The sequence below is a fragment of the Uloborus diversus genome, chromosome 3, assembly GCF_026930045.1.
Source record: "Uloborus diversus isolate 005 chromosome 3, Udiv.v.3.1, whole genome shotgun sequence".
Taxonomy (NCBI): Eukaryota; Metazoa; Arthropoda; class Arachnida; order Araneae; family Uloboridae; genus Uloborus; species Uloborus diversus.
This window is the reverse complement of record NC_072733.1, coordinates 160920344-160931572: the sequence shown is the minus strand read 5'-3', so window position 1 is coordinate 160931572 and position 11229 is coordinate 160920344. Positions and strand designations below refer to the sequence as shown.

The following is an 11229-nucleotide window of genomic DNA, read 5'->3' as shown; positions in this document are numbered from 1 at the left end:
CGGTTTGTGTCCATAGGATGTTTTCATTAGTTTTCATTAACCGGTAGGTTTATTAGAACCCACCTGATTCGTCACCGAGGTCGACCGGTTGCACGTCGCGAACACAAGAATCATCTTCAAGACAGAACAGTTAATACAAAATCTAATACATTGTATCAAACAAAACGGTCCAAGCACAAAAGAGCAAAATTCGCGCTCATTGAGCAGAGGGGAGCAAAAAAATAACCAGCAATGGCATTCATTTTTAATAAATAATTTTTGTTACATTTTTACCAGTTTTTAAAGCGGAATGAATTGTCATCTCAGCGATATGAAAATTCGCACCGGTAACAATATGTTTTCTGCTAATTATATAAAATAATAACATCGATGGAATTTTAATACATATATTTTTGCAATTCCTTCTCTTTGATGCAAGGAGTAAAATTTTTAAGCTGTTACGAAGCCACACAACTGGTGAGTGTGTTGACAGATGGCGATATGTAGCTCAGAAGACCAACCCGCCTAGTATCCTTTCAACCAATCGGTAAGAGAAGATGTGAAAATTTTTCCTGCAGTTAGTGTTGCTGTCGTTTTGTATGAAGGGAGGAAGAAGAGGTATATACTGCATAGTAATTTGGATGAATTAAAGGGCCTTCGAAGCCGATTGCGAAAGGAAGCTGCAGGTTAGCTTTGTAAATTTTCCTTGCATAATTTAGTGATTTAATTTTGAGCAGAACTATGAATCGGCCGCGTTTAGAAGTTCCGCGAGAACTCACTAGCTTGCTGTTAGATTTCACTGTCAATGTGTTGTTAGAAAAGCCGGCTGATATTGTGGACTATGCTGTGAATTACTTTACTAAGCTTAGAGATGAAGGTCGAACAAACAATCGTGACCAATCTGTTCCTCTAACATCTGTAACGTGTGAAGAGGAAGATGCTGTTAGTGATGAAGATGAAATGGAGGAGCCTCCTGTAAGAAGTAAGTGAAACACCTTTCACGAAAAATTTTTAGTCAACTTCCCCTACCATGCTGCATCACTGATTTTGCATGTTTTAATCACCAAAACACGAACAGATTCAATTTTAGTAATTTTGCTCTTGTTCTTATGTTTTGTTACGATTTCCTCTTTCGATTTTATTTTGAGATCTTACACAGTAAATCTACACAATCTTTTTGGATAAACAGTAGATTCAGAACCTATTTTGGGAGCTCTTTTTGGTATAAACAGTATGTTCAGGACCAATTCTGTGATTTTTTTTTTTTTTGTGCTTTAAGCTTTTTCCTATCTGTTTTAAATTGTCCTTATATGTTAAGTTACTATTATATTTTCAAATAGAATTGTTTCGAGCAAAAATTATAGCTGATTTTTTCAGAAAGAGATTGACTAAATAACTTGTAGTGCATCCACAGTCAAAATAAACAGTGGTTTAAACCAACTACAGTGGTTTAAAACCATATTGTATTTTATAACTGCTATGCCCATGTTATTAATTTTCCCTAAAAAACAGAATCTTGATTATCATAAAAACTAGATGCATCCAGTAATAGTTCTGAGTTGCACCTTAGCAACTTTGTGTTACAGCATGTTTTGTGGTGGTTTTGTTTTTTGTTTGTTTACTTTCAATATTCGTTGTAAAATGTTTACCTTACAAAATTTTCTTTTCTATATTACATGTTCACCAAATTTTATCTCCCTTATATCGTCGCCTTTGAGCAACAGTAAGGCATCTAATCCCAGGAATAATAGTAAGATATCCTAATGTTGCTTTAAGACAATGATATACGTAATGAAGTGAGCATTACATGCCCACATGATGCTTTCAATTTTGACTTACTGGTACCCTATTAAAATGTTAACCTCAGTGAAATCTTCTCTTAACCATTCTTTAATAAATTGAAAGTATACACAAGTGAACATAATGTAATTTTATGTACACTGGGCACTAATAAATCTACTCGGACCAGTCTAGTTGAACTGAGAGCCTGTTGCTGGTCGTCACTATTGTATTTGTTATGTACAAGACATGTGAGAAGCATAATACAGTCTGTAATCTAAAGAACTCTGTTGTCTACTCCTCCCGGACCCAATTAATTAGAACTGAAGAGGTCTACTATAGTTGGGGATATGTATAACATCTATCTACGCTATAGGCTAAGCTTTCCGATTAAATCCAACATGCAGCAGGTGTAGCAGTATCTGAGTTCAACTGGTTTTAACCTCTCTTACATTTTGTCAAAAGGAAATAAGGTTTTCTTTATTATTTTTCATTGGTTACATTAGGGGAGTGGCGATGCACTCCCCTGGAATATTTTCGCGATTGAAGTCTTGGAAGCGCAATTGTAGCTCGTATTTGAAGACTTAATACAAGGTTGCCAACTGCTCCGCAAAAATGGTGAAGCTCTGCGGCTCTGCAAAGAAGTTCTTTTGCTCTGCATTTCCCGGCCGAAAGTTTTCAGGCTTAACCCTCTGGCGGTCCGATGTCATGAGTAAGATACATGAAGTTCTTCCCCATAAAAATGAATGAATTATTGTTATGAATTATATGCAAAAGTTGTATTCTTGTCTTCAACCACCACCAATCGTTAATTTCAACCTATAGTTTATCTGTTTTTAAACTGTACCACAGCATTTTTTCTTTTTTTCCCCTAACTCATCTGAAAATAAGAACGTGTTCAAAATGTTGCTGCTCCGAAGCTCCCCCCCCCCCCCCCCACACACAGAGATCAGAAGCATTATGGAGCATCTATAATTTCACTTTCAGGTCTTCAATTTTGCAAATGTTCTAGAGGAAAACCCAAAATTACCGAACAACATCAAAAATTGCTTAAAATTGTGTTTTAGAGCTTTAATTTCGAAAATTTACTGGCCCTAATATTACAAAATAGGGCCTGACAATCGCGTTTTTCAGACTTAAATTTAAAAAAATATTCGGGTAAGGGTCCCATACCGTCTTCATCCAATATCAGAGGTAATTAAGTTTTTTACATACAAGAATTTTAAACGATAGCTCCAGAATAAAAAACCGCTTTAGTTTCTAGAGCATCATAATTTTGAAAATTTTACCAGGTAAGAGCTTCAGAACCTCCTTCCAATAAGATCTTCAACGTTTGTCTAAAATTGCGTTTTTGAAACTTCAATGCGAACGCAGGGGGGGGGGGGATTGATTTCGACCTATAAAAATTTCGACCAGGGACAGTCCTTGAGCTTCATCCGTTACCCTAACGCGGATAAATATGGCCTATCATCACGTTTTTAAAGTTTCGATTTCTAGAAATTCTGTTGAGAGCCCTATACCTTTTGTCCCACTAGCATCAGCGAAGGTGGTATAAAATTGAATTTTTCCGTACCCTCCCCCCTTTCCTATCAGTTCTACATTTTCTTCTCGTTTATGATGTGCTCCCCTCCATTCTCTAAAAACTTTTTTCTGGTTGTGTCATTGAAATAGAACATCACTTTGGTTCAGGGCATAGTTCATTAATAACAGGGTGTGTACAAAATTCTTCATTCCTGGGATCCTGGAAAACAACTTCGAAAGGAAAAAAAAATCATTTCAAACATACTTAGAATTCTTTGAACTTTCTAATTAATCCATGAAGTTATTCGCAAATATAAACCAGCTCAACTTGGAAAAAGAAATCTGTACTTAAGGATTACAAAACGTAAGCACAACTGTTTTGCATTATTTTTGTTGAGTGGCAGAATATGAATTAAATAATTATCTCTTGAAAAAAAAGTTTGCCCTCCCCCCACTTCATGTGGCCAAGTTGCGCCTCTGCGTTTGAAACATGTTCACTAGGGCGTGATAAGACATTCAAAACCATGAGAGAGTTAAATTTTGCTATTTTATCATAATATTATGAAAATTAAATATATTTATAATACTCAAAGATTGAAATAGTGTTCAAAGCTGTTTTATTAATTTAAAAAAAATTATTTTCATACTAGTGCTTAAAATGATTTATTAAAGTTATAAAACAATTTTAGATAAGTGGTTTTATTTATTTTTAATGATTTTCTTCTAATTACTCAACTGCTCCACAACATTTTAAATTGCTTCTCAAAATCACTACTGATGGTTCTCAAATTGTCTCTCCAAGGTTCGCAACCTACTCTGCTTTATAGGATGAAGAGGGAATCGGTATTTGCCCCAGAGTTTTTTTTAAATTGAAGTCTGGAATACGCAATTTGATTGCGCGATGTACAGTAGTATAGATATAGTACAGTAAAAATAGGGGTCGGACCCAAACATCCAAAAAAAAAAGCTGAACCTGGTGCAAATTGTTTATTACCCTCCCAATAAGAACAGGTAAAAAGTCCCACCCCATTGTGCGTCGGGTTTCAGAATGGGGGGCATCTAAAAATTGCTGTTTTGGGTATTTTTCCAGAATTTTTAGAGTAAATTAAAAGTGAGAATATTATGTCATACTAAATTTAAAAGCGTAAAATTAAAGGTGTTCCCCCCCCCCAGGAGGGATGACATAACCCACCAATGCTACAGAGCCCCCTATCGCCATAAAACAAAGCAGTACCCCCGAACCCCCCTCCATACATTTCATATGGGAATATTATTTTATGCAAAGTTAAAGTTAGAAATCAAGTGTGTCCATCCTCCAAGTGTGATGGTGCACTTCCTCCCAAAGCTACAGCACCCCCCCCCCCCTTTGCCAAATAAAATATTATCTCAATCCCCCCCCCATCCATTTCAAGTAGAAGTATGATTTAATGCAAATATAAAATGCATTAAATCAGGACTGTCCACCCCATAAGAACAGTAGCTCACCTCCCAAAATGAAATTACAGGGGCGTAGCTAAGGGGGGGTTTGGGGACACCCCCCCCCCCCCCGAAATGTTAGTCTCAAAAAAAAAAAAAAAGAAGAGGGAAGAGAAAGAAAAAAAATCACTACGACTTTTTTCTGTGTAACAAAGGTCAAAAATTCACTTCGCTCCCCCCCCCCCCCCCAATGCCATTGAAAATCTGCTCCATGAGTGACCCTCAAGTATAAAGACGCCTCCTTCTGCTGCGATAATTTTTTGATAATTGAGTGAAATTTGACACTTCGCTTTAGAAATGAGATTGTTTGTTAAATCCAGGTATAGGCAGCCTCTCTTTGTCATAGATTCTGCAAATTGTTAAATATGTTTAATTTTATGAGCTGCGCAGTGAGAATATTGCATACAGTCAAATCTTTATGTTTCGAATTTCACATTAAAAAAAATCGAGATAAAGCGGTTTTGAATTACGGAGGCTTTAAGAAACTTTTTATAGAAATTTGAAATACGATGGTGAAAATTTGAAATCGATACTAAAGACAATATGGGCTCTTGATTAAAATTCCTCTTTATTAGTTTTGTTAGGTATTTATTCTATTATTACATTATTGAGTGCTTTATTGCAAGTTTAAGGAATCATTTTGACAGTAAAAGAAACTTTAAGCATATCTTTTTAAAGAAAAAGTCTTTTATTGCTTTTTGGTCCCTGATTTTTTTTTTTTTTTTTTGGATTCATTATTTATCCTCTTGAGGTTAGCAATTGCAGCAAATCTAACTTGGCCAGTAGTCTACGATTTTCCTTTTTTCATCACTTAAAAAAAACTTATACTTTCTTTTCACTCCTTTCATTTCGGTTTTCTAAGGAATCACAATTTTAAGAAAGAGAGCAACCAAAGAACAGTACTAATCCAGATAACAGAGCGAAATGTGTTTTAACTTGAATGACCTTTAACCATGAACTTTAATGTTCATCTTAACATGCCAAACCTTTGAATTTCACCCCTTAACTCTTCTTTCAAGAAAGTGCGCGAAATGACTGTCCTTTGGTTAATCTTCCTGGAAAGCCTATTCGTGGAACACATTTACTGCCTCCTCAACTCTTGAAGACTATTCTTCTGTTTCTGAGTTGAAGAAAATGTTTTTGTTTGCTGCTTTGAAGATCATTGGGCTTCGAATCCGAAAATGATAGCATAACCGGAATTCGAGACGATAGAGGTTTTTGTTGGTCTGGTCTCGTGTGTGTCATAGGTCATAGTCAAAACTACCTTTGCTAACCAGAGTATCCATTGCAATCACATTGATTCTTCAGCCAGTATTTACTGCGTATTCTTTTGGAAACGTACAGTCTGTTTAAAGTAGTACATTCTAAGTGAAAGTTGTTGCATAATGAAACGAACAAGACCAATAACAAGCTTTTTTCAACTCAAAGAAAAAAATTAAAATGACGAAAAGGATTGCTCTAAAAAGAGAAAGTTAACGTCGTCTGAAGAAAATGAAGTACAGTCTGCAATGCAGCGTTAGTCCCATCGGACTCTTCTGAAGGTAATTTTATTTTAATTCAAAAGAAAAACTGCATAGCATTACATGAATAAAATGTTTAAAAACGAGATGAATCTAGATTATTTCTATTAGCTTGGTTCGGATTAAAAAGTAAAAAATAAAAACGACTTCTGTTTATAATACCCGAAAATTGCTGTTGCTCTCTCAAATAGATATTTATGTAAATTCTAAAGCAGCTAATAAAATTAAAAGTAAATATCTTTATAGATATATCTTTATAAATATAATATCTTTATAGTCTGACCACTAGAGTCTGAGATTGATAGTCAAACATCCAGTTTACAGGCGGAAATGGAAGTATCTATTAGCTTTCAGGGATGCCAGCTTTTGTAGATGTGTGTTAGCCTCTAAATTAGGCAGTCACACTGAAATGAACGAAACACGCTCATCAGATATTTGATTTCCCCCTGATTTCGATAGACTGGTTTTGACAAGACGTTGCTGGAAAATTTCACTTTAAATTAAATGGAAGGAAAAGAAAAAAAAGTTAAATTTTCCATAACATTAAAAAATTAAAAAATTCTTTGCTTTTGTTTTGTTTGACACAAGTATCGGAATTGGGGCACCCCATTCCAAAGTATGTAAGATTCACCTCCCTCTTATTTTTTTTAATACTAAAAAAATTTACACACACACACACACATACACACACATATATATATATATATATATATATATATATATATATATACATAAAAGAAGAACCCCCCCCCCCCCCGAAAGTTGGGTCTAGCTACGCCTCTGTGAAATTATATACTAAAAGATCCCCCCCCCCTATGATGGTGGACATTTGATTAAATGGTCAAAATAATTACACTGAACTGTTTTTTTTTTGCTTTCAAATGATTTCTCCTAAGCTTGTAACAAAATGTCTTGGTTATCAAGATCTTTTTTGGAATCTAGTTCCTCAGCAAAATCGTCATTGTTGCAGCTATGTCTAACATAGTTTGTGCACATAATTGAGCACTTCAGTCTACTTTCAGACGTTTCAAACATTCACTATATCCAATAAACCCCTCAAAGAAGCACAAGATTTGAGGCGCAGAAAGTCTTGGCTGTTCTTGGCCTGTCTTCTATGTACCCATCAAAAATGACACCAGCTTTCCCATACTTACAAGTGCACTGCATTGCTGGCATAATTCCTTGAAGCTTGCAAATCATTACCAAAAAATATGGTCGAGCAGATATCTTCCATCTATTACATATGAGGCAGTGAGAAGCAAAGGGATGTATGTGGCAAAATTAAAAATTTGGAAATAACCAGTACAAATGGTAGGTGAACCTCTCCTCTGTTTTGGGGAAAGAGATGGTACTAGTAGACCTGGTAGTTGCTGCTATACAGCATGATTAAAAAAAAAATCAATGAAAACCTACCTAGGAACTAATCTTCAAACGCGTTTTACTCAAAACTTGAAAATGTCCACTTACATCCCTTTGCTTCTCACTGCCTCATATATGACATCAGCTGTTCGTTCTGTAATGGTGGATGAATCTTTTGCTTCAAATAATTGTACTTTAACGATACAAGATTTTTTTTCCTTCTGAAACCAGATTCATCGAATACTGATGGAGCATCAGCACATAACTCATACTAGATGTTTTTAGCAATTTGTTATTCCATCTTTACTGTTCATATCATTCGGTGTAAAAGATGGTTTGGGCTTACACATCTTTACAGATAGTAACTACTCTCGTAACAGAAGCTAAAGACATAACTGCTTATTTCCTTTACAAAGAAATGCCACCAACTTGTTTGCTTTCAATATCCTTTAATGTTACTACCCCAACGTTGAAGGCCTCATCACAACTCACATTATCATCAGTGACCGACCAGTATCAGCAAGAAATACCACTACCAACTTGAGTCAATACACATAGAGAAGAAAGAAACTTCTGGTGGTTTTCGAAATGGATTGTGATCTCCAAACTGGGAGACAAAAAGGTGTAAATATTTAGCATTCTACTGTTGTATTGCTCATTGCTCTCTTCAAGACTTGTTCTATCGTTGAATCACTACAGGTTCTGGACCACCTGAATTTGTCACTTCGTTAGATCGTTGGATAACTGATGTTTTTGCTGATGGTTGATGTGATCAAATTTTTTTTATCGCATAATGTACTCTAAAGTTTTAGATAGTGTTGCAAGTACATGTGCGCATATTTAGCATAATTCACATAACCCGCTGCGTAATAGAAATAAACAGGTTTTTTTTTTTTTTACAATTCCTTTATTTTTATTTTTTAATTAAAGTTAGCTGTCTGAAAAAAATTTCTGCTGAGCCAAAAATTTTCTGCAAACACCATTCGCTCATTTGTCTATATTATTCAAGACTGCCTTACACATCTGTTTGTCAGTGACTGTGCTATTGACAGATGGAAACAAATTTCCTTCTGCATACACTAGCATGCTGCATTCTTTTATTTATTATTACCTTTTTCCTGCATCTTTTTTGTCTTTTGCCCACAGGCAAAGGTTTAAAACAGCTGTATGGGTACACTGGCTCTGACTATACTGTTAGAAAGACATGATTTTTATTCAAATGAAAAAAAAAATAATATTCAAAACTTGCAATCCAAGTCACTTGTTGATATAATTCATTTGAATCAACAAGTCATTGTTGATTCATTTGAAGCAATTCCTGTTTATTCGCTATTCTTTTCAAACTAAACACAACTAATATTTGGCAAATGTGGTAGAAAACATAACCAAATCAAGAATTCTGACAACTACCCCTATCAAAGCTGAAAATGAAGAAATGCACAATATGAAAAAAAAAAAATAAAGAAAATGTTTCAAAATGTTGAGAAAATCGGCAGGAAAGTAATAAAAGCATGAAGATTCAATTTGTGTTCAGATGATAGCAAATCTGAACTTATGTTCTGCTTACAAGTACATTAATTAAAAACACTATTATACTATATTTAAATAGAGAAACTAAAATTTTTTCTTTTTAATACAAAATACTCTCACATTATTTATCCATTCAGAAACTGGTTTGCTTTAAAATATGAAATGATATTTGCCAACCTTAGATTATTAGTTTTTTCTTAATAACTTTTGTTTCTAGTTTAGCTGTTAGCTTCAAAAATAACCTAATCTTGAGTGCAAGACAACTCTTCTTGTGTAATAAAACTTTCTTAATTCAAATTTGCTAAAAATCAAGTCGGACCAATCAAATGACCTAGTAGTACATCCGCTCCATTCATAAGCAACCAATAAATTTGGGGAAACAATCTTTTGGAAATCTGTCTATCAACTTCCCCAAACCATGGCATGGACACATGCCTGAAGTGCGACCTCGAGATAGCATATGTCACCTCAGCTTTCCAAGGGTGTGAAAAATTATGCCCTCCTTTTTTATAACCCATTTATCACCTTATTTTTTAATCTCTTTGAAGCTCCTAGAGCTGGGGTCTCTAAACTATGGCCCACAGGCCAAAAGTGGCCTGTGAGTGTGAGCATATAAAATCTGGTTTGCTTCAGCAGACCCACTTTTAGCTCAGTAAAACAACCAAGTCATAACTACTGGGAATGGAAATTACACTGTGAGGTCTCCTTATGTATTTCCATTTTGCGAGTTTCTAAGTTTTACATACATTAGGGAAAATGCCATATCAATCGTTTAAACGTTTAGTAGCTTCATGTAATTCAGTTCTTATATTCTAAGGGGCATATTTTACTCAATTGTGTTTGATTCAATTGAATTCTGTCTACCAGTAGTGTAACAAGAAATTTACTTCTTAGTGGGGCAAAGGCAACTTCGGGCTGTGCAATTGGTAGATACAATTGATCGTATTAGATTGTACCAAAATCTAAGTTATAACTGAATATGGCCCTAAGTCTTACATTAAAAAAAATATAATTTTTTGTGCTTTGTTTCATTAGAAATTAAGGATAGAAGGATTCTCAATGAAGAAAATTTGATATGGGATAAGAGAGAAAGAGAAAGTTGGGAGGAATGAGACTGTGCTTCATTTACTCCAAAACAAATTGCAAAAACGTGTTTCCAGCTTGTCCAGTAAATGCAGCAGCAAGAGTCAAAAGTTACTACATCTAACTGGACAAGCTGGAAAATGTTTTTCACATATTATATCGGATTGAATGCTGCCTTCTCCCATTTCTCTTGACTCTCCCATACAAGAAAAGCATGTTGGAGAATATTCCTGAGTCAATAAGGGATTAATAAGGTTATTTCAAATGTTGCAAACAGTTATACTGAATGGTATTTTTCACAATAACTAATGATGATTCATTTTAAAAAACGTTATTTCTTGGCCTTGGTTTACTGAAATAAACCTATTTGGAATCAGGTTTTAATTTTAATTATTTAATGTTTTAACCCAGTAATTAATGAATGTTAGTTCTGATGTTAATTAAAGAAAGTCATTTTACTTTCCGTGCTCATTTTTCTGATATCTGGAAGATAAAAGTTGAAGATTTAAATTAACACTTGTTTTTAAATTTTATGAATGCCTGAACACTACTTTATTAAAAATATGCTTTGTTGGACGTTTCAATTAGTTCTAATAGAAAAATAAACCTGTGTTTCTGAATTACAGTTTGTATGATGAGCTAAAATTGTATGTTAAATCCAAACAATTTCGCTTTTTGACATATTATATGAAGATTTTTTCTTCAGACCGATTTTAGGGCTTGCAGATTATACACTGCTGTGGATATTTGCTAAATATTGTCCAAATTTTGCAAAGATCAGGATTAAATTGTGGATTTGTAAAAGATCTCCCCCCATCTCCAACGGGGGTGAATCCTATGTGAATTCCAGAGCATCTCAAAAGACCTCTGTGCTAAATTTGGCAAATGTCTGACATAAACTGGATTCATGTAAGCAAAACCCCTCTATGGGGGAGGGAGGTGCCGTTTTCCATAGGGGGACGAAAAGCTGTCTGTTTGAAAT

At 34.7% G+C, this 11229-nt stretch overlaps 1 protein-coding gene across 1 annotated transcript in view; it reads left to right on the top strand.

The window, feature by feature from the left end:
* Window positions 1-660: 660 nt before the first annotated feature.
* LOC129218301 (cAMP-dependent protein kinase type II regulatory subunit-like) overlaps window positions 661-11229 on the top strand; it is a 107398-nt gene continuing 96829 nt past the window's right edge. The window contains exon 1 of the mRNA XM_054852539.1: window positions 661-961. Coding sequence (XP_054708514.1) covers window positions 721-961 — 241 coding nt within the window. The 5' untranslated portion in view covers window positions 661-720. The remainder of the gene's footprint in view (window positions 962-11229) is intronic.